General features: G+C 46.9%; 1 protein-coding gene and 1 pseudogene across 2 annotated transcripts in view; one reads left to right on the top strand and one right to left on the bottom strand.

Moving 5' to 3' along the window:
- Positions 1–2,344: 2,344 nt before the first annotated feature.
- mrpl55 (mitochondrial ribosomal protein L55) lies at positions 2,345–5,816 on the bottom strand. Its single transcript, XM_083648015.1, has 3 exons — positions 5,703–5,816; positions 4,720–4,963; positions 2,345–3,147 (listed from the first exon to the last, which is right to left on the bottom strand). The coding sequence occupies exons 1-3, from the start codon at positions 5,744–5,746 to the stop codon at positions 2,998–3,000; spliced, it is 438 nt and encodes a 145-aa protein (XP_083504141.1). The 5' UTR covers positions 5,747–5,816; the 3' UTR covers positions 2,345–2,997.
- A 1,770-nt stretch (positions 5,817–7,586) lies between these two features.
- Positions 7,587–23,346, top strand: part of LOC310786237 (glypican-5-like) — a 96,400-nt pseudogene continuing 80,640 nt past the window's right edge. The window contains exons 1-3 of the transcript in view: positions 7,587–7,764; positions 10,631–10,796; positions 18,298–18,851. The product of the transcript in view is annotated as a glypican-5-like (transcript). The remainder of the gene's footprint in view (positions 7,765–10,630; positions 10,797–18,297; positions 18,852–23,346) is intronic.

The following is a 23,346-nucleotide window of genomic DNA, read 5'->3' as shown; positions in this document are numbered from 1 at the left end:
CCACTCACAATCCATCTATGTACAGCATCCATGGTGTATCTGCAATGAGCTGTAAGAAGTTCAGTGACATGCATGTGTGTCACATGTCCCATGGTCTTAGGCTACGTTCACACAGCCATCCTTAGTGCTTGAATCTAATCTTTTCCCCCCTAAGTGACTCAGATCCATCTTTTTCATGACTGTGTGAACAGTACAAGTCACATTGAAAGTTACTTTTTTAAAGACGACCTGGGCTACTTTCAAATGTGGTAAAACATCAGATTCGAATCTGATGTTTTTGAAAGTGACTCCGGTGTGAACAGACATCTGGCCCATATCTGACTTAATGCTTCAATGTGACTACTTCTTCTTCTTCTGTTGAGTTTTATGGCAGTTGGCATCCTTAAATGGTGCATTACCGCCACCTACTGTATTGCTAAAACTATAGCGCAAATACAATATCAATAAAAAGTGTCCACCCAAAATGCGCCCATTCACCCCAATATCCATACTGTGGCCCAGACCAGTCGTCTAGGGCGAAGCGAACGCTTCATTCAGCATTTTCGTCAAGTCATCTCCCGAAATATCTTCAATATCCACAAATTTCCTGGCAGCGTCCACCACTTCAATGGGACTTTTACGTCATTCCAGAGCGACATTCGTCACTATTCTGCGCAGGAGGGAGGGGGAGGACCAACACGCGGGCATTGAAATTAAACCGTGAACAACAGATGAAACAACATCGTCAGCTACCGCCATGTTTACTGCTGTCTTCTTCCGGGTTTACGTAGAACAGCAGTGCGCTGCGTGTGACGTTATTGTTGTTCTTCTGCGCATGCGGGTCACTTCATGTCCTTGATCTGTTCACACTGGAGTTGGATATGGGCCACTTTTAAAAAGTCTGTGTGAACAGCCACACAAAAAATCAGATGTGAGCATCAAGTCAGATTCAAGCACTAAGGATGGCTGTGTGAACGTAGCCTTACAGCTACAGCTTTTAGATCAAATGTACCATCAAATCAAATTGAATTCATTCTTAACTAGAAATAACCACCTCGTGGTTGTATGCCTCCTACAAAGCAAGTTGCAGTCTACATCCATTCCAGCCTCATCGGTGCTATGACCTGTCACTCATTCAATTTCAACCCACCTTCAAACCAGCAGTGGCTGTGAAGCAGCACAGACTCACTTATGTAGTATGCAGAGCGCAGTGATTCAATGTAATATTTGAGTCTGGGGAGACTATTCTATCCCTAGCCCCTCCCCCCTCCCTTGATGGAAGGGAAAGAGGTGAGGTCATACTGACCTTGAACTTTGACCACCAAAATCTAATCAGTTCATCCTTGAGTCCAAGTGGATGTTTGAACCAAATTTGAAGAAATTCGCTCATTCCTGATATCACGTCAACAAGCATGGATCGGACAGATGGACAACCCGAAAACATAATGCCTCCTCTGGCGATAGCATAAAAAACAGCTCACCTTCAAATTCTGATAGATGGCGGCCTAGGAGGTGAATCCATTTCTAAAAGCTCAGTTGATGGCACATCCAAGAGAGCTGTCTCTCCAATAATGGCCCCTATGTGTTGATCCAGCTCAGGTAACTATAAGGGCAAGCCTGTCCTCCGCCAGTGGTGCCTCTTCTGTTTGGTGCAACAACACAACAAAAAGGCCTCAGATTTGAGGTCAAACATTTTTTTTAAACTACTTTAAAAAGTACAAAAGGCATTGAGAACAAAGCGTTACCATTTAAACAAAATGCAGCTTACCTTACTTCTTGTTGCAGTGTAATACAATTGCTGACAGGAAATAAGCTATAGTCCCAAGTTCTCCTAACTGTTCCTTTAGCAACAGATTTACAGTGAACCAAACCATTCACATCTTTTGGTCAAATTAAACAATTCGTGGTATTTGTCTCACTGGAAAGTGACGGACACGCCTTGTGCAGTTTGGATCATGGCGGCTACACGCCATCTCTTCTGTGGATACACTTTATCTCTTTGCAGTCTGCAGGGTGGTCTGGACTAGACAGTCTGCAGGATGGTCTGGACTAGACAGTCTGCAGGATGGTCTGGCAGACACTACGACCCCTCCTTGCAGAGAGCTCGCCGCGAGTGGTGAGATTTTGCAGAGCCTGAAAAGAGAGGCCTGATCTCTCAAATGATTAGAATTACTGATGAAAACTAAAAGTCAAAGTTGTTGGGAAATTTTCACCAAATACAAAATGAAAGTTGCCTACCAGATACAGAACAAGATTTCATTCTAGATTTTTGTCATTTGAAACCGTCTTAGATCTTTTGATCCTGTGTTCATACATTAAAAATGCAAAGTTCAAATGATTTGGTTCCATTATTTAGTCTCATATACTTCCCATGCAGTTCCCACACATTGCTAATTTCAACAACAAAATTCCATTCTCTTTATCATTATTCATTATGCTATGGCAGAGAGAAATGACAATCGGCTCTTGGTGCCTAACCACACCTTTTATTAAGATGTAATCTTAACAATAAAAGATATCCTTGCAGATACTAGATAAGAGATTGTTCCACTTCCAGGAGAAAACGCACCAAGATCGGACCAAGATTTCTGGTCATGTCAACCAGAGGGTGAGGCTCTTCCTGACCACAGCTCCATAAAACAAGATTTTGTAAGTTTCTCTTACTATTGAATAGGTGGGATGGATCACCCTGCAGAATGTCATTAGTCTTTGTTTCAATGGAGAGTTTTCGTGTCCCATATGTGTGTTGTGCTGTTTGAGGCTTTTCCACACTCACACGAATGCAATTCTGGTGGAATCACTTAACACTTATCACAGATTGGTGGTTTAAAACCACACATAACAGCCTTCAAAAACTCAAATTGGTTGAGTAGTCGTAGAAACAGACAATACAGATGTTGCACATGGTGTGGTTGTGAGACACAGATATAAAATAGGTCTCTGGTTTAGATAATTGTCCATGGTTTTTATTTCTTCTTCCAGAGCCTTGCTTTGCATTCCACACACATATGAAACAGCTTATTTCTTCTTCCAGAAGTGACTGTAATCCTCAGCTCTAAAGTCGTCCTCGTAGTGGACCGATGTCTGCCTCGCCGTCTTCCTCACTTCTCTCTTCTTCTGTCGGGCGCGACGCTCCTCCTCAGATAGAGTAGACAGATCCACTGGCATCTGGCAACACACACACACACACACACACACAGAAATGGCAAACTTCCTCTGATACATGTGCAGTTGCCAGTCGCTTCTTTTCACCTGACAGTGAGGAGATTCACCGGCAGGATGTAGCGCGTGGGAGGATCACGCTATTCCCCCAGTTTAGGATCACTTTTGAACAGATTTCCTGCATTTGATTCTGGGGGCATGCTCCTCAGGAGGACATCTTTTCCAAAAACACATGACTTTATGTGTTGCTTATAAAGTACAGCACAGTAAGCTACCTGTTCCATTATGGTAGGATAATGAGCCATTCAAAGAAACGTTTCAGACAAGATGCAAGCCATCCACTATGGAGAAGATTTAAGTTTAAGTTTAGCTGCAAAACAATATAGGTCTAACCTACCCTGCCGTTTTAAAAATCAACACAGATGAAAATAGTAGGGGTGGGGAATCACAAGTTTGATCAAGATACGATATTATATCGATTCATTGGACAACGACGCGATATTTGCCGATATCACAAAATCTGCCACGATGATGCGATTTCGATACGATTCAGGGGGCTGCGATCGGTATTAGACGGATATGCGTTGATTTATATGCGAGGGGAGCAAATATCCTCTCCCTCTTTTTCTTGTGTGCTTGTTGCCATGGTGCTCGCATTGTTTGTATGTGGAAAGAGGAGCGTTTAGGCGGAAATGGTGACGCAGACATGGTGTGGAATTTCATGATGATTGAAAATGTTGCCTTTGATTAGCATGAAGATTCAAGATTCAAAGATTTTATTGCCATGTCAACAAAAGTTGATAGGAATTTGTCTTGGTTCACTCTCAGAGACAAACAAAAACATAGCAGCCAACGACAGGAACATACAGGAACATACAGGAACAGTTCTCAGCTACAGCATATACAGTAGAAAGTGCATACAGTTTAAGGTGCATACAGTTTAAAGTGACAACGGTAATGTGTCAGTGCAAATTCAAGTGCCTTATGGCTTGGAGGTAGGTGCTATCTCTGAAGCGAGATGTTCTACTCTTCATACTCCTGTATCTCCTGCCTGATGGGAGGAGGTTAAATAGGTGGTGTGCCGGATGAGAATGGTCTGCAATGATTTTGTTAGCCTTCCTGATTATTCTTTTTGAGTAAAGTGATGACAGTGAGGGGAGACTACAGCCGATAATTTTAGCTGCTCGGCGTACTACTCTTTCCAGCCGAGTCTTGTCCTGAGTGGTTGTGTGACCAAACCAGACAAGCATGGAGAAAGTGAGCACACTCTCAATAGCCGACCTGTAGAAGTGGGTCATGGCTACTTTACTGACCCTGAATTTTTTGAGCTGCCGCAGAAAGTAGAGACGCTGGTGGGATTGAAGCGGGATGAATCGCTTCATTATGATAACACTTGAACATCCCTGTGCTCACTGACTGACTGCTCTGCTCCATAAAGTTGTAATCCTGCTAGTAATTACAATTTTTACTAAATGTAACTGTAATCTTGATTAAAGTTACATTTTTTTTGTAATCTGAGTACATAATCCTGTTACATGCAATCCGTTAGTCCACGAAGCCTGCAGAAGACATACTAACCGTCAGGATGCGTCTTGGCTCTTTGTATCTGATGTTAATGGCGGATCCGTCGGGCCGGACCAGCAGAACAGGGTAGAGTCGCTCGTATTTCTGCCGTCCACAGCGGACCACTGACGCCCTGTTGGAGTTCATGTGAGGTCCGTGGGTGTGTAGCTGTGACGCCCCGACCAGCCATGGAGCATGTTGTGTATGGACAGTCAACACAGAAAGGCAACAAGCTCGGCTGACCGCATGGCCAACACATCTGTACACAGGGAGAGAGAGAAAGTACAAAACAAGACACTGCAAAGGTTAATAATAGACAATAAATATAGTAAATAAAACTAGAGAAAAGGTAAAAAAAACTAATTAAAATGCAATTGCTCATAAATGAGAGAATATTGCAATCTATCACGCCAAAACCAGCCAAAAACAAGTCTTGTCAAGACAAGATAGCCTACTGAAGGGAATGTGGTAGGTTTATTTCACATTAGTTTTAAATACTAACAATGTTTGATCTTATCCTAAGCATTATGTTTTGCAAAAGTGTTGTGTGTCTGTGCTGGTGATATTATTTTTTCCGGTTTAGAGCCCAGCCGTCACAGCGCTCAACAGCGCCACAGTCTGGTCAAAAGCTCGGTAAAAATGATATCACCACCAGCACACAGACTTCGGATGAAAAGAGGTATTTTAATGAGCAGCATCAAGCTTTGTAACCCTGGCTTTGAAATGTTTCTGTGGCACTTTGTAAATACGTGCGTATCGCTGATGTAGACAGCTTGGGAGAGAAAGTCGCATGCAAGTCTATGTAGGCACATCTATGTAGTAGGGACTCTTTCTGGGTAGCTAGCAGTAACATAGCTAAAGCGACAGATTGTTAAATGCATTTTGGCTTGACATTCGCTCCGTGTACCTGTCCTGGACGTGCGTGCCAGTAAGCTAACGCTAGCTATATTTGCCAATTCTTAACTAGCATGCTTCTCCAAACATCACTCAGACATTACCGTGAAAATAGACTCTGCGGAGGCCAACACTTCATTAAGGACATGTTCGCGATGAGGACGGAAAACAAAAATAAATCCTGTAACGTTAACGTCGGAATCCAGCACAGGCGGAACGGAAGGTCAAACCTAAGTGTTCACATATCTTATGTCCCACCGAAACGACACACGACGTAGTATTGGTTCCACCGAGGTGCTTTCCTCCTACTCTACTTTCCTCCTCACTTCTTCCCGTCTATTTCGTGGAATATACATTATAAACCCAGAGTATGATAACACAAATAGCGTTTTTGTCAATGTCCACATTGTGGATTTTTTTTAACCGTTATTTATACAGTTTTTTAAATGCTTGATTGCATGTATATCTTGTATCTTGGGACTTGGGAGAATATGCTTTTAAGGGCGGCTATGAGATATCTCTCGACAGGCATCGTCCCCTGTATGACCAGGTGGGGGAGCCCATGCTCCACCATTCAATCCTGACTCTGGAAGGGAATCAGGGAAGTCTGAGGAATATGACTTTAGTTTGGATACCTTTGTTTTAAAGCTGCTGAGCAACATGTTGCTCCTCTCTTCACTGTGTGTGTGTGTGTGTGTGTGTGTGTGTGTGTGTGTGTGTGTGTGTGTGTGTGTGTGTGTGTGTGTGTTTGTTTGTGTGTGTCTGTGTGTGTCTGTCTGTCTGAGACGGAGGGAGGGAGGGAGGGAGGGAGGGAGGGAGGGAGGGAGATAAGGCAATTCTACAGTGTCCAATATTTGCTTTTTAAATATTTGAATAACTTTTTATTGTAATGCTGTAACTGTTATACCATTATACAACGCCATTATAAATTGGTGATAATTCACTATAGACTAATAGGACGAATCAGCGTGACGTCACTGCCACCCAAAAATGCGTAACCCCACGGCAGTGAACTAGTATGAGTTGTGCCAAACAAACGTTAATATCTCACATCAAGTCACATCGCTTATATTTTGACATTCTGAGTGAGAGCAGAATTAGCTCAAGAGTTTGATGTATAATATATGCATGTCGTGTTAAAGTTGTGTGAACTGTTGCAGTTTTTAAATTGTAAACACGGTCAGCCGGCTAGAGTCAGACGCTGAAACTCAGGCTCTATAGGGTTCCATCCATTGTTTACCAAAATGCTGCTCGGCTGATCCCTCGTATAGGCTTACCGTATATATTTTAAATAAATAAATATTACAGTTTGAATGTAATTGTGTATGTGTGTGTGTGCGCGTGTGTGTGTGTGTGTGTGTGTGTGTGTGTGTGTGTTTGTGCGTGCGTGCGTGCGTGTGTGTGTGTGTTTGAAAATGTTCATTTTGATGTATTGCTAAGCCCTCCTCACTCCAAGCATTTCATTTCTAGATTTGTATATATATATATATATATATATAATTTTTTTTTACAAGCACCTTCACCACACTGTAATATTGGAGTGTATGTGTGTGTGTTTTTCTGTTTTTTTGTTCTTGTTTTCTTGTTTGTTTTTGGCGGGTTTTGTCTAAAAAAGAGGAGAAAATTTTAATTTTGTATGCAAAGTAATTTCATTGAAGTGAGATGAGAGAGGAAGAGGGAGGGAGGGGAGAGAGAGACTAGAGAGAGAGAGAGAGAGAGAGAGAGCATGCAAACTAGAGTGGCAGGCTGCAGATGCAGACAGGATCTGGTGACAGTAGGTCTACTGGGACCACTACTCTCTCTCTCTCTCTCTCTCTCTCTCTCTCTCTCTCTCTCTCTCTCTCTCTCTCTCTCTCTCTCTCTCTCTCTCTCTCTCTCTCTCTCTCTCTCTCTCTCTCTCTCTCTCTCTCTCTCTCTCTCTCTCTCTCTCTCTCTCTCTCTCTCTTCTCTCCCCCTCTCTCTCTCTCTCTCTGGACTGAGATGGTGCGATGTTCCGTGCAGCTTTACCAAACGCGGACTTGCTTCGGGTGATTTTGTTTTCTTGGGTTTTTCTCAAGGAGGCTGGCTGTAGATCGGCCGATGCGGACAGCTGTCTTGAGGTGAAGACGGCCTACATGATGCGCCAAATAGGCCCGGTGGAGCTGGTACCAGACAGACCCGCAACAGGTAGGGTGACCAGGTCCCAACTAACCAAATGTGGGGACGAGTAGGGGACACTGTGGGACACACCAATGCTGAGGAGTGCTGCAACTAACCATTATTTTCATTGTCGATTATACCGTCGATTATTCTCAACTAGTCATTTAGAATATGAAATGTCACAAAATGGTTAAAAAAGTTGATCGCTTTTCCCCCCAAATCCCAAGAGGACATTGTCAAATGTCATGCCTGACCAACAGTCCACAACCAGACAACCAGACAAACAGGAGAACATGCAATAAGAGTGAGTGTAAACTCACTATTAGGAGGGCAGACACACTATAAACACCTAGGTGTTGTTCATTAGGGGTGCTATGGGGTTAAGTCCTCGCCTCTTAAACCATTTCATGTTATACTGCAAGTGCATTGCTGTTATACGTTAGTTTCTATTTCCAGTTTCCATTCAGGCTTGAGTTGATTCACTTGATTCTGATTCAAGTGAATTGTAAAATGTGTTGTGTTAAACATTTTAATACAGTTACTATTTGTATTCTCATTCACCCCCCCCTGCCCTGACATGAGCGAATGAAGGAACCCGTGCCTTGATGGGAACGTCTAAATCAAACTCCTGCTAACAGGGTTTGTAGTAGCCTACATGTGGACCCAAACGTAAACAGCCTTTGCTCCCACACAGGGTCTAGAACCATCGTTTTAGAAATGCAGGGGCAAATTCCAAAAGGAAGGGATCATCCCGACGCCCTGCAGGCCAACGCTGCCTGGTGAGGAGAGACTATTTCAGAGGAATAACCCAGATAGTCCTGAACACAAATATAGATCTCCAGCACTGAGCCATCGAGTGCTGCGTTAGCGCTGCGGCTTCACACAGTCTTTATAGAAATGCTCATTTGAGATGGTGTGTGGCGCACAGTCACAGTCACAGACACACAGTCAATAAATACTGTCCATCATCAAACAAAGCAACAGTCTCCCAGACGCAGGCGCGCAGCCTTGGTGAAATGATTTCAGGGACGGTATCAGTACTTTTTGAGTCTGAGTTTTCCATATAAAACTTGGCGAAATGATTTCGGTGAATGATATCAGTCCGTTTTGAACATTCTCAGCACGTTTTAACAATACCGTGATAATACAGTGATCATACTGATAACCGTGATCATTTTGCCACCATTGCTGCGATCAGTACTGGCAAAATTGTTTGGTCAGAATAAATAAAATAAAAAACATCACAGTTTGCGACGTCAGGGAGCCTATTCCATCCTTTGATGGCTTTATGAAAAGGCTGCCTGTGTGTGTGTGTGTGTGTGTGTGTGTGTGTGTGTGTGTGTGTGTGTGTGTGTGTGTGTGTGTGTGCATGTGTGTGTGTGTGTGTGTGTGTGTGTGTGCACTGCAGTATCAGTCCTCTTTGTCATGGTATTTTGATGTGTCAGTTCAGACATGGTCCCTACAGTCTGCGCTCTTTCTTTGTCTGATCTCTCTCTCTCTCTCTCTCTCTCTCTCTCTCTCTCTCTCTCTCTCTCTCTCTCATCTCTCTCTCTCAATCTCTCTCTCTCTCTCTCTTCTCTCTCTCTCTCTCCTCTCTCTCTCTCTCTCACACACCCTTGATCTGAGTCAGCTGCTTGCCAGCTCGGCTTACAGAAGTCTGCTAATGTCTGACTGCCCTGCACACACACACACACACGCACACACACGCACACACACGCACACACACGCCACACACAACACACACACACTACCACACACACACACACACACACACACACACACACACACACACACACACACACACACACACACACACACACACACACACACACACACTTTTATTGAGTGGTGAAGTCTCGCCCACTGTGCACGTCACCATGTCTGGCCCAGTGAAGTATTCATTTTGTAAAGTCTTGCCACTCTTCATGTTTATACGTCAAAAACAATGTCGTGAAATATTCTTAAATTGTATCTCCTGCTTTGACAGAGGCTTAGGTGGCATCGACATGTCAAGATCATCAAGCTCACAACCACCAACATGTAGTTGTTGTGAATGTAAATTGATTGAGTAGTTATTACTAATCATTTAGAAACATATTCATGGCATTCATTCAGAGGCCTTATAGAGACCATCGGTCTGTGTGGGAACGCCCACAAAATGGTGGGGTAAAAACCCCCCTATATCTCAATGGGCTGACCCACCCAAAGGACGGTGCAGTGGCTCTACACTACAGGATTGGGGATTCAAAAGCAGGTACATAGACGTCTGTTCAGATGTGCGTTTACTGCAGGGTTTAAATCTCAGATTGTGTCTGCCTGGGCTGGGCTAGCAGCTAAATGCTAACTATGCTGAATGGATAGAACGTTACGGGGATGTCCACATTTTCTATAAATGGTCAGAGAGAAACGAGCTGGGCCTCCTAAAAGTTTCATAGGCAGGAAAAACTCTGGTCCACTTTTTATTTATTTTTGCGTTTTGCAGAACAGTCAGAGTGAATGTTCATAGACACAGTTTTGGACGTCTAATTATGATGGTGGGATTTAGCCTCAATGGCTGAAACTGTCAATGGAGCTGAGTGAGTCTCACCAATATCCTGTCTGTTCTAAAGCGGTATCTCCATTTAACTACTGATCGATCTCTCTCTCTCTCTCTCTCTCTCCCCCCTCCCTCTCTCCCTCTCTCTCTCCCTCCCTCCCTCCCTCTCTCTCTCTTTCCCTCTCTCCCTCTCTCTCTTCCTTCACCTCCTCTCTCTCTCCCTCCCTCCCTCCCTCCCTCTCTCTCTCTCTCTCCCTCCCTCTCTCTCCCTCTCCCTCCCTCTCCCTCTCCCTCTCCCTCCCTCCCTCTCTTTTCTCTCTCCCTCCCTCTCTTTCTCTCTCCCTCCCTCCCTCTCAGGTGAGTCTCTCAGCGTGTGTGTCCACCCCGGGCCCAGCTGCTGCAACCAGCAAGATGGAGGACAGCTACATTGCGGCCTCGTCCGCAGCGAGACGCAGCAGAAGATGCGCTCCTACAGCTTCGAACTGAAATACCTGATCGCTGGACACGCCAAGGGCCTACCAGGGTGAGCCACCTGCTTCCTCTCTGATACATGTGTTTTTTTCACCTGACAGCCAGGTGTTTCACCTGCAGGACGTAGCGCGTGGCAGGGTCACGTTGTTCCCCCAGTTCCCTCCCCCCGAACAGGCGACCCGACCGACCAGAGGAGGCGCTAGTGCAGCGACCAGGACACATAGCCTCAATCCAGCTTCCCACACCGCAGACACGGCCAATTGTGCCTGGTATGACCGAGCCGGGAGGGAACCAGCGACCCTTGTGTTGGTAGGCAGAGAATCTACCGCTGGAAAACACTATCAGATGAATGGAAAAATATGCAATTTCTTCCTTTGTTTAGCAACAGAAATGGAATTGGGAGCAGTGTCCAGTTAGATGCCAGGAAGTCTAATGAATATGTGTTTTTTTAGAACTGAGTGTTACAGGCTTCAATGTACATACAGGGTTGTATGTACAGGTATATAATGTACATATATACAGGGTTAATACAGGGTTAATACAGCGTTAATGTATACAGGGTTAATGTAGCATGCGTATCGTTTCATTCTGGTGAAAAAGATGGAAGACTTTTATTATGATAGCATCAAAGATGCTTCCTTTTATCCCTCAGGCAAATTCTACTTTTTATTTCCTCGCAGTTGAACAGCAAAACTACTTCACCTACTGTACGCTACATTAACAATTTCCTCTGGCATTTCTTATGATTTACAAGCACCAATAACATCTTTGGCTAACAGCTGGTACCAGTGTCTGTCCGGGAGATTCACAAATGCAAATTTGGTGTTCCGACGTCTCTGTCTAGCGCTAGCTGCATCTGTGCGTTCCTCGTGACATTGCTAGTTGGTGTCAGTGTGACGGTGTGGGTCAGTTGAGGCGCATTAACTGATGTTGGATTGAGTCTTTGAGAGAGCAAAACTCTCAGAGGAGCAACTCTCCGCGCTCTCTCTCTCTCTCTCTCTCTCTCTCTCTCTCTCTCTCTCTCTCTCTCTCCTCTCTCTCCCTCTCTCTCCCCTCTCTCTCCTCTCTCTCTCTCTCTCTCTCTCTCTCTCTCTCTCTTCCTCTCTCTCTCTCTCTCTCTCTCTCTCTCTCTCTCTCTCTCTCTCTCTCTCTCTCTCTCTCTCTCTCCTCTCTCTCCTCTCTCTCTCTCTCATCTCTCTGTCTGGAGCATGTTTACATTCAGGACGTATCCACGGCAACAAATGTGTTGTTGCTGTTGTTGCTGTGGGCAACAGCCGGTCTCTAACGGGCTGCTCTGAATAGGAGGAAGAAGACTCTGCTTGTCCACTTGTCTCTCAACGCTATTCAGCCTGTGTGTGTGTGTGTGTATGTGTGTGTGTGTGTGTGTGTGTGTGTGTGCATGTGTGTGTGTGATGTGTGTGGATGTGTGTGTGTTTGCTCAGTCTGCAGATTATGAGAGAGGTAGAGTTGATGAAACATGGCATGCAGACGTGTGTGTGTGTGTGTGTGTGTGTGTGTCTCTCTCTCTCTCTCTCTCTCTCTCTCTCTCGCTCTCTATCTCGCCCTCTCTCGTTCTCTCTCCCTCTCCCTCTCCTCCTCTTGGTCTGAGTTACTTTAGGCTCACTTTCAGTCCCTATAGTGATCAGGAATGACTTAATGGATTTGACAGTAATGAATTGAAAACACCCTTTCACCAAAAACTGCAACAATTTGTTGGAGACAGTTTAGACAGTTTGAATTTTAATGAGGTTTAAACTATATAATTATGACATGAAAGAAATCATATGAATGTTTTCACAATACTTGTATTGTTTAACAGCTGATCCAAGTCTCAAAGGACAGTGATTAAAAGCCCACTAGAGAAACTGAGACATGTCCAGAGCGGCGGTAGTCAAACAGAGTCTATTTGCACCCTGTGGATTACTGTGTGTGTGTGTGTGTGTGTGTGTGTGTGTGTGTGTGTGTGTGTGTGTGTGTGTGTGTGTGTGTGTGTGTGTGTGTGTGTGCGCGCGCGTGTGTGTGTGTGTCTATGAGAGTTGTTGGTATGCTTGCTTGCATGTGTGCGTGTGTGTGTTCTGGTTCTGTAAGACCCTTGCGCACTCTCCCCACGTCGCCCCAGCTGTCGTCCAATCACAGAGGGCAAAGACATAATCACATGACCCCAGAGTATAATCTTCGGCATGTCACTCGATGCGGCGACCTGTGTTTGGTTTGCCACAGGGCACGGGCACTGGCACGCACGCACGCACGCACGCACGCACGCACACACACACACACACACACACACACACACACACACACACACACACACACACACACACACACACACACACACACACACACACACACAGAAATCCTCACTCATTGGTGTAGACAAGTCCCCCCCCCCCCCTCCCTCATCACGTCCCAGGCCCTCTTCACCTTTCTCACACACACTCCTCCCCCTGAACTATTCACCACCACCCCCACCCCACCACCCTCTGTTTTGTGTGTGTGTGTTAGGGATGTCACGATACTAGAATTTCTGCTTCGATACCGATACCTAGGAAAATATCGATACTCGATACCATTTTCGATACCATGCGGGGGGATGAGACAAAACATCACGAGGCATACAAAATAAACAAAGACAGATGGACAGACAGATGCACGCTTCTCCATCATCTAGGCCTGATAGAACTCATTACAAACTTTGACCTTACACAGCAGATTACACCTGCTCTAGTCATCAGCCTATCAGAACACAGCAGATTACCCCTGCTCTAGTCATCAGCCTATCAGAACACAGCAGATTACACCTGCTCTAGTCATCAGCCTATCAGAACACAGCAGATTACACCTGCTCTAGTCATCAGCCTATCAGAACACAGCAGATTACCCCTGCTCTAGTCATCAGCCTATCAGTACACAGCAGATTACACCTGCTCTAGTCATCAGCCTATCAGAACACAGCAGATTACACCTGCTCTAGTCATCAGCCTATCAGAACACAGCAGATTACACCTGCTCTAGTCATCAGCCTATCAGTACACAGCAGATTACACCTGCTCTAGTCATCAGCCTATCAGAACACAGCAGATTACCCCTGCTCTAGTCATCAGCCTATCAGAACACAGCAGATTACACCTGCTCTAGTCATCAGCCTATCAGAACACAGCAGATTACACCTGCTCTAGTCATCAGCCTATCAGAACACAGCAGATTACACCTGCTCTAGTCATCAGCCTATCAGAACACAGCAGATTACACCTGCTCTAGTCATCAGCCTATCAGAACACAGCAGATTATACCTGCTCTAGTCATCAGCCTATCAGAACACAGCAGATTACACCTGCTCTAGTCATCAGCCTATCAGAACACAGCAGATTACCCCTGCTCTAGTCATCGACCTATCAGAACACAGCAGATTACACCTGCTCTAGTCACCTATCAGAACACTTTGAGCTTGTTGAAGCAACAGATACCCACCAATGACAGGGAGGGAGAAATCAGTGGTATGTTTGATTTTTCATTAAGAGAAAGCACTGCTCATATTGATACTGTTGCAAATTAGTATTGTATCAGTTTACAATTTTGTAGTATTGATACTTATCGATATTATCGATACCTGTTGCAAATGAGTATTGTATCCGTTTCAAATTCTTTGTATTGATTTTTTCGATACTATCGATACTTTTGACAACCCTACTGTGTGTATGTGTGTGGACTCCACCCTCTGTTTGGGTGAAAGTGTGTGTCTCAGAGAGCTTGGTTGTCAGGGGTCGCCCCTTGGAGATTCCAGGCGGGCGGGCAGCAGCCATGCATCGGATTGTCCGCTCTGCTCCCCACAGAAGCTACTGGCTGCCTGGTACTCGGCGGATCCCACTCGCGTAGCACGACAACACGCTGAATCCCACTGGATTTGGGGGCGGAACACGGCAGGATTGGCCAATGCCAAAGCCAGTCCCCAGAATTGTCAAATCAAATCATCGACACGCTATTATGGTCCGCCTCTCAACCCTGTCATCAAGACGAGATTTGTTTTCAGCCTCTGAAACGTCTCCGACCCTCGCGCTACTTGCATTCCCTTGGGTTCATTTTGACTCTAAGCATTTGTGACTTATTTCATAAATCGGTTAATACATTTGCTGTCACTCAGAAAGAGTCAGGTGGCTACATGTATAGCTGTGACAGTGGAATTCAGCTGTTAAGACACACACACACTGACTGACAGTGCTGTAACCATTGCAACTAACGATTATTTTCATTATCGATTGTTGATTATTTTCTCAATTAATTGATCAGTTGTTTGATCTATAAAATGTCAGAAAAAGCGGCAGGTGAAAAATGGCGATCAGTGATTCCCAAAGCCCAAGATGACGTCCTGAAAAGTCTTGTTTTGTCCACAACCCAAACCTTTTCAGTTTACTGTTATAGAGGAGTAAAGAAACCAGAACATATTCACATTTAACTCATTCACCGCCAATGACGTCTTTGACGTGTTATCAGCAATGGCCTTCCCCGCCAAGGACGTGTTTGACGTGTTTTTGTTTTTATTGGTGCAGCGCCTGCAGCAAACACTTGCCCAGCCTGTGACACAGACACAGGTCCCTGCCTTCAAAGGGTAGCCGACAGCACGCGATCAAACACATACCGCAGCTGTTGTTTTGAAATTGAGCAAGAGGAAAAGCAGAGAACGGGTAACGCTTCCTTGTGCAGACAGGAGAAACGCCATTGAAACGCCCTCGGCGCGCTGCACGAGCTGGAGTCGCCTTCCTCTGTGCCAGCCAGGAGAAAACGGGAGAAAGTAATCAAGAGATGTGTTTGATCATCGGAGGAATGAGGAAATGATCGATCAGTTTGCGAGGGCGGTGAGGACGTGTTGAATAGCCGAGGGGAAAACGGGAACGATCAAATAGCAGAGTTGATATGACAGGGAGACATGGACGAGGACGGGTGTACCAGAACAAATCAAAAATAAACACAGGAACAGCTAGGCAGCAGCGGGCAGAAGGCACTCACAGCAGCCCGCTGTCCTTCTCAAGAGCTCTTCAGTTGGTTCATGAAATCGCTGGGCTGCGTGCCCTCCAGTGTTGCTCCTGGCCAATCCCAGCGCCACAGGGCGTGGTTATTGCTTATCCTATGTTGGGTTAGAAATCTAAAAGGGGGATCGTGTGTGTGTGTGTGTGTGTGTGTGTGTGTGTGTGTGTGTGTGTGTGTGTGTGTGTGTGTGTGTGTGTCTGTCTGTCTGTCTGTCTGTCTGTCTGTCTGTCTGTCGGTGTGTCTGTCTGTCTGTCTGTCTGTCTGTCTGTCTGCACACTCACACCGAGTAAACTGTATTGTTGAATGTAAAAAAAAAGCACTTCATGTGTGTATATATATATATATATATATATTTTTTTTTTGTCATTTGTGTCCTAACGAATAATATTTACATGTCTGATGTCAATACAGTTCAAAATAAAAGAATTGAGAGTGAGTTATGCCTGAGATTGTGCCCTTTTACAAAAATGCTTTTTTCTCCCTTTTCTCTTCCCAGACAGGCTTTTTTGGTGAACATGGGGTGTATAAAAAGGGTTATAAGTAGAGTACAGAACATGCTAAAAGCTAACTTTCTTTTTGGGGGTGAAAGTAGAGACTTAGATCTTCATTTCGAGGTATTGGACATCACTGTAGTCCTAGTACAGAATTTACTGTGGGTCTTGAAAGATGACCAAACATTATGGAAATACTTGGCCTGTGCCAAAAATGCCAGTCAGATATTGGCAGTGAATGAGTTAAGAAGCTGGAATCAGCTAATTTTGACTTTTTTTTTTAAAGAGTTGGCGATTAATTTAATAGTTGACAACTAATCTATTAATCGTAGCAGCTCTACTGACCGAGTGACTTGCTGAAAGTCAGAGACAGACAGGCATCTCAAAGGCAACAGTTGGGATCAAGTTTAATGCTCTCTCTCTCTCTCTCTCTCTCTCTCTCTCTCTCCCAGTTGTTGTCTCTCCTCTGTCTGTCAGAATGCCATCAGATTGACATCACCCTTTATAGTTGGCTGCTTTCAAACCTGTACACACACACACACACACACACACACACACACACACACACACACACACACACACACACACACTCTCTCTCTCTCTCTCTCTCTCTCTCTCTCTCTCTCTCTGTCTCTCTCTCTCTGTCTCTCTCTCTCTGTCTCTCTCTCTGTCTCTCTGTGTCTCTCTCTCTCTCTCTCTCTCTCTCTCTCTCTCAGGGGAAGGGTGCAGCTCACTTTATTAGCCTGAGGGATGGGGAAATACAGTGGCTCATGAGATTGGGCCTCTCATTATCACCTGACTATAGATAACGGGCTAGTGAAAATGAGCGCTGGGATGAATTAAGTCGGGAGCTATTTTGGCTGGCATGCAGGGGGCGATGTCAGCCCAAGGTCAGTAACACACAGTGTTTATATTGTATAACACTCCCCCCATGCCCAACTTAAGAAATCTTATACAACGCTACTTTCATCCAAGCAACGTGATTGGTCAAAGGTCTTTTCCAACTGTGCTCTTAACTCCCATAAAGCACAAGGAGTCATTCGTTACTGGTTGATATGTGTCAACTCTTGTGAAGCACAAGGATCTTTCTCATTGTCTCCTAGTTTGTAGTAGGGATAGGCATGAGTACTCGAGTAGGCATGAGTACTCGAGTAGGCATGAGTACTCGAGTAGGCATGAGTACTCGAGTAGGCATGAGTACTCGAGTAGGCATGAGTACTCGAGTAGGCGTGAGTACTCGAGTAGGCATGAGTACTCGAGTAGGCTACTCGATATAGACCTCAGTATTCGTTCAACACATGATAGAGTAGGTTACTTTTTTCTTTTTCTTTTTTCTTTTTTTTTTAGACATGACTGCTAACAAAAATGATAGCTCTGCACACGCATCATTACATTACCGGCAAAATGGCGACCAGGCATAAGAGTGATGTTTATGTAAATTGCCAATTTACATAAATGTGAAAGCATTAGATAATAATAAATTAGATATATAGACGGTTTTCACCAGAGCGCAACCCCACAGCACTTCCTTTTTCTCAGCATTCGGCAAACTGCAGAAATATTCACTCGACATCGTTACTTTTGTTTTCGCCGCTCAGCTGTATAGACGGTTTTCACAGAATGGTCAGTCCTGCACTTGAATGTTTTTTTCTCTTTTATGTCCATAGCAAACACTGCAACAGGAAGTGAGCGGGGGTTCAATTTAGAATGTTTTTGTTGTCAAGTTAAAACTGTCTATATATAGCCTATGAAATGAATCAGAATCAGAATTATTTCATTCGGCCATAGTATTTTTGCACATACAAGGAAATTGTCTTGGTGTGGTTGGTGCACATGTTACATGAGATGCAGACAACACAATAAAACATACATTTAAACATAATACAAGATTAGTTATTACCGTACAGTTATTGGAGATGGCAGTTGATGAAGCAGGGGCGTCATCCTGCTAACTGCACTTGCCTGTTAACATTTTGTTGATCCCACCACATTTCTCCTCCTTGCTCTCTCTCTGTCTTCTCTTCCTCCCCCTCTCTCCAGAGACCTTCTCCTCGCTCGTGTCCTTCACAGCTAACCTGACCAGCACTCTTTTCGACAGCGCCTACGCCGCTCTGTCCTCAGACTGTCGCCCCCTGGTGTCTCGGCTGTTCAGCGACGTCCGTCTCCACCTCTCCGGAGGCTCCCAATCCTCACTGGAACACGCCGTGCGCCGTTTCTACGACGACCTCTTCCCATTGGTCTACCGCCGCCTGCTGAACCCCGGCATTGGCCACACATCGCCCCAGGTCCCTCCCTCCCCCTCCCCCTCCTCCAATCACGACGACTGCCTGCGGTTGACGCGGCAGGACGTGAGTCCGTTCGGGCCCCACCCCCACCTCCTGGTCGGTGGCCTATCCCGCGCGCTGGGGGCGGGCCGAGCGCTGAGCCGGCTGCTGGAATTGGCCGGGGAGGTTGTGAATGCGACCAAAAAGGCGGGGCTATCCAGGGAGTGTGGGCGGGGCTTAGTGAGGATGCAATACTGTTCCCATTGTAGTGGGTTCACACTGATACGGCCCTGCACCGGACTGTGTGTTAACGTGATGAGAGGCTGTCTGGTAAGTAAATGTGAGCGAGTGTGTGTGTGTGTGTGTGTGGAAATCATCTGTCATCAGAAACTTCATATTGACATGAATTTACCTCATACTTCCCAAAGCCCCCAAACTACATCTTGAATTTATTTATGGAAATCCCTGTAAATAAAAGTGTCAGTTAGTCTTTCCGTTTGTGTTTGCAGCTGTCAGCCGCAATTGCTCATAACCGCTCCCAGTGTAAAGCCACTTCCTTAATAGACACATGAGATACATGCGGTGGATGAATGCAGATACAATTTGCAGTTTTATTTGCTTGGGAGGTTTGGGAATATTTGTCTCCATCTGTGCGACAGGCTGTCTGAAATGTGTAGTATTGCTCCAATCTTTATTTATTTTTTTAATCGCCGACAGTCGAGGCTTTTGACGCATCTACCCAATCCATCGCTGCCACATCAGTTTGTATTGGCAGTCTCTAGTGGCCTCTCTACGCTTTTACATTTTGCATCGTGTGCCACCGGTGCCGATCGAAATGTGTCGGAGCGCTTTACCGCACGCAACAGGAAGAGAGAGGGCAGCTTTACCGCACGCAACAGGAAGAGAGAGGGCAGCTTTACCACACGCAACAGGAAGAGAGAGGGCAGCTTTACCGCACGCAACAGGAAGAGAGAGGGCAGCTTTACCACACGCAACAGGAAGAGAGAGGGCAGCTTTACCGCACGCAACAGGAAGAGAGAGGGCAGCTTTACCACACGCAACAGGAAGAGAGAGGGCAGCTTTACCACACGCAACAGGAAGAGAGAGGGCAGCTTTACCACACGTAACAGGAAGAGAGAGGGCAGCTTTACCACACGCAACAGGAAGAGAGAGGGCAGCTTTACCGCACGCAACAGGAAGAGAGAGGGCAGCTTTACCACACGCAACAGGAAGAGAGAGGGCAGCTTTACCGCACGCAACAGGAAGAGAGAGGGCAGCTTTACCACACGCAACAGGAAGAGAGAGGGCAGCTTTACCACACGCAACAGGAAGAGAGAGGGCAGCTTTACCACACGCAACAGGAAGAGAGAGGGCAGCTTTACCACACGCAACAGGAAGAGAGAGGGCAGCTTTACCACACGCAACAGGAAGAGAGAGGGCAGCTTTACCGCACGCAACAGGAAGAGAGAGGGCAGCTTTACCGCACGCAACAGGAAGAGAGAGGGCAGCTTTACCACACGCAACAGGAAGAGAGAGGGCAGCTTTACCGCACGCAACAGGAAGAGAGAGGGCAGCTTTACCGCACGCAACAGGAAGAGAGAGGGCAGCTTTACCGCACGCAACAGGAAGAGAGAGGGCAGCTTTACCGCACGCAACAGGAAGAGAGAGGGCAGCTTTACCACACGTAACAGGAAGAGAGAGGGCAGCTTTACCGCACGCAACAGGAAGAGAGAGGGCAGCTTTACCACACGCAACAGGAAGAGAGAGGGCAGCTTTACCACACGCAACAGGAAGAGAGAGGGCATCTTTACCACACGCAACAGGAAGAGAGAGGGCAGCTTTACCGCACGCAACAGGAAGAGAGAGGGCAGCTTTACCGCACGCTACAGGAAGAGAGAGGGCAGCTTTACCGCACGCAACAGGAAGAGAGAGGGCAGCTTTACCGCACGCAACAGGAAGAGAGAGGGCAGCTTTACCGCACGCAACAGGAAGAGAGAGGGCAGCTTTACCGCAGGCAACAGGAAGAGAGAGGGCAGCTTTACCGCACGCAACAGGAAGAGAGAGGGCAGCTTTACCGCACGCAACAGGAAGAGAGAGGGCAGCTTTACCACACGCAACAGGAAGAGAGAGGGCAGCTTTACCGCACGCAACAGGAAGAGAGAGGGCAGCTTTACCGCACGCAACAGGAAGAGAGAGGGCAGCTTTACCACACGCAACAGGAAGAGAGAGGGCAGCTTTACCGCACGCAACAGGAAGAGAGAGGGCAGCTTTACCGCACGCAACAGGAAGAGAGAGGGCAGCTTTACCGCACGCAACAGGAAGAGAGAGGGCAGCTTTACCGCACGCAACAGGAAGAGAGAGGGCAGCTTTACCGCACGCAACAGGAAGAGAGAGGGCAGCTTTACCGCACGCAACAGGAAGAGAGAGGGCAGCTTTACCGCACGCAACAGGAAGAGAGAGGGCAGCTTTACCGCACGCAACAGGAAGAGAGAGGGCAGCTTTACCACACGTAACAGGAAGAGAGAGGGCAGCTTTACCACACGCAACAGGAAGAGAGAGGGCAGCTTTACCGCACGCAACAGGAAGAGAGAGGGCAGCTTTACCGCACGCAACAGGAAGAGAGAGGGCAGCTTTACCGCACGCAACAGGAAGAGAGAGGGCAGCTTTACAGCACGCAACAGGAAGAGAGAGGGCAGCTTTACCGCACGCAACAGGAAGAGAGAGGGCAGCTTTACCGCACGCAACAGGAAGAGAGAGGGCAGCTTTACCGCACGCAACAGGAAGAGAGAGGGCAGCTTTACCGCACGCAACAGGAAGAGAGAGGGCAGCTTTACCGCACGCAACAGGAAGAGAGAGGGCAGCTTTACCGCACGCAACAGGAAGAGAGAGGGCAGCTTTACCACACGTAACAGGAAGAGAGAGGGCAGCTTTACCACACGCAACAGGAAGAGAGAGGGCAGCTTTACCGCACGCAACAGGAAGAGAGAGGGCAGCTTTACCGCACGCAACAGGAAGAGAGAGGGCAGCTTTACCGCACGCAACAGGAAGAGAGAGGGCAGCTTTACCGCACGCAACAGGAAGAGAGAGGGCAGCTTTACCGCACGCAACAGGAAGAGAGAGGGCAGCTTTACCGCACGCAACAGGAAGAGAGAGGGCAGCTTTACCGCACGTAACAGGAAGAGAGAGGGCAGCTTTACCGCAGGCAACAGGAAGAGAGAGGGCAGCTTTACCGCACGCAACAGGAAGAGAGAGGGCAGCTTTACCGCACGCAACAGGAAGAGAGAGGGCAGCTTTACCGCACGCAACAGGAAGAGAGAGGGCAGCTTTACCGCACGCAACAGGAAGAGAGAGGGCAGCTTTACCGCACGCAACAGGAAGAGAGAGGGCAGCTTTACAGCAGGCAACAGGAAGAGAGAGGGCAGCTTTACAGCACGCAACAGGAAGAGAGAGGGCAGCTTTACCGCACGCAACAGGAAGAGAGAGGGCAGCTTTACAGCAGGCAACAGGAAGAGAGAGGGCAGCTTTACCACACGCAACAGGAAGAGAGAGGGCAGATGCTTTACCACACGCAACAGGAAGAGAGAGGGCAGCTTTACCGCACGCAACAGGAAGAGAGAGGGCAGATGCTTTACCGCACGCAACAGGAAGAGAGAGGGCAGATGCTTTACCGCACGCAACAGGAAGAGAGAGGGCAGCTTTACAGCAGGCAACAGGAAGAGAGAGGGCAGCTTTACCGCACGCAACAGGAAGAGAGAGGGCAGCTTTACCGCACGCAACAGGAAGAGAGAGGGCAGCTTTACAGCAGGCAACAGGAAGAGAGAGGGCAGCTTTACCGCACGCAACAGGAAGAGAGAGGGCAGCTTTACCGCACGCAACAGGAAGAGAGAGGGCAGCTTTACAGCAGGCAACAGGAAGAGAGAGGGCAGCTTTACAGCACGCAACAGGAAGAGAGAGGGCAGCTTTACCGCACGCAACAGGAAGAGAGAGGGCAGCTTTACCGCACGCAACAGGAAGAGAGAGGGCAGCTTTACCGCACGCAACAGGAAGAGAGAGGGCAGCTTTACCACACGCAACAGGAAGAGAGAGGGCAGCTTTACAGCAGGCAACAGGAAGAGAGAGGGCAGCTTTACAGCACGCAACAGGAAGAGAGAGGGCAGCTTTACAGCAGGCAACAGGAAGAGAGAGGGCAGCTTTACCGCACGCAACAGGAAGAGAGAGGGCAGCTTTACAGCAGGCAACAGGAAGAGAGAGGGCAGCTTTACAGCACGCAACAGGAAGAGAGAGGGCAGCTTTACCACACGCAACAGGAAGAGAGAGGGCAGCTTTACCACACGCAACAGGAAGAGAGAGGGCAGATGCTTTACCACACGCAACAGGAAGAGAGAGGGCAGCTTTACCGCACGCAACAGGAAGAGAGAGGGCAGATGCTTTACCGCACGCAACAGGAAGAGAGAGGGCAGCTTTACCACACGCAACAGGAAGAGAGAGGGCAGATGCTTTACCGCACGCAACAGGAAGAGAGAGGGCAGATGCTTTACCGCACGCAACAGGAAGAGAGAGGGCAGATGGTGAAAGTGATGGAAGTAAAATCCATTTCAGTAAAACCACATGGGGCGACGCCAGGGAGCTAGAAGGGGGACGAGTGGCATCACCCTCTGAGTGAATAGAAATGTGGTTCTTAATATTGAGAAACACTAGCACTAACAAAGGCGCTTCACAGTCAGCCCCCTCCCACCCTCTATTCCCATTACTAGGGCATAGATATATCTTTTTTTTGTTCACCCAATAAAAATAATAAATTCTCGTCAAAACGGTTTAAAAAACC

The sequence above is a fragment of the Poromitra crassiceps genome (genome assembly GCF_964638095.1).
Source record: "Poromitra crassiceps genome assembly, chromosome: 12".
Lineage (NCBI taxonomy): Eukaryota > Metazoa > Chordata > Actinopteri > Beryciformes > Melamphaidae > Poromitra > Poromitra crassiceps.
Note: the sequence above shows the minus strand (reverse complement) of the source record. Positions and strands in the feature narration are given on the sequence as shown.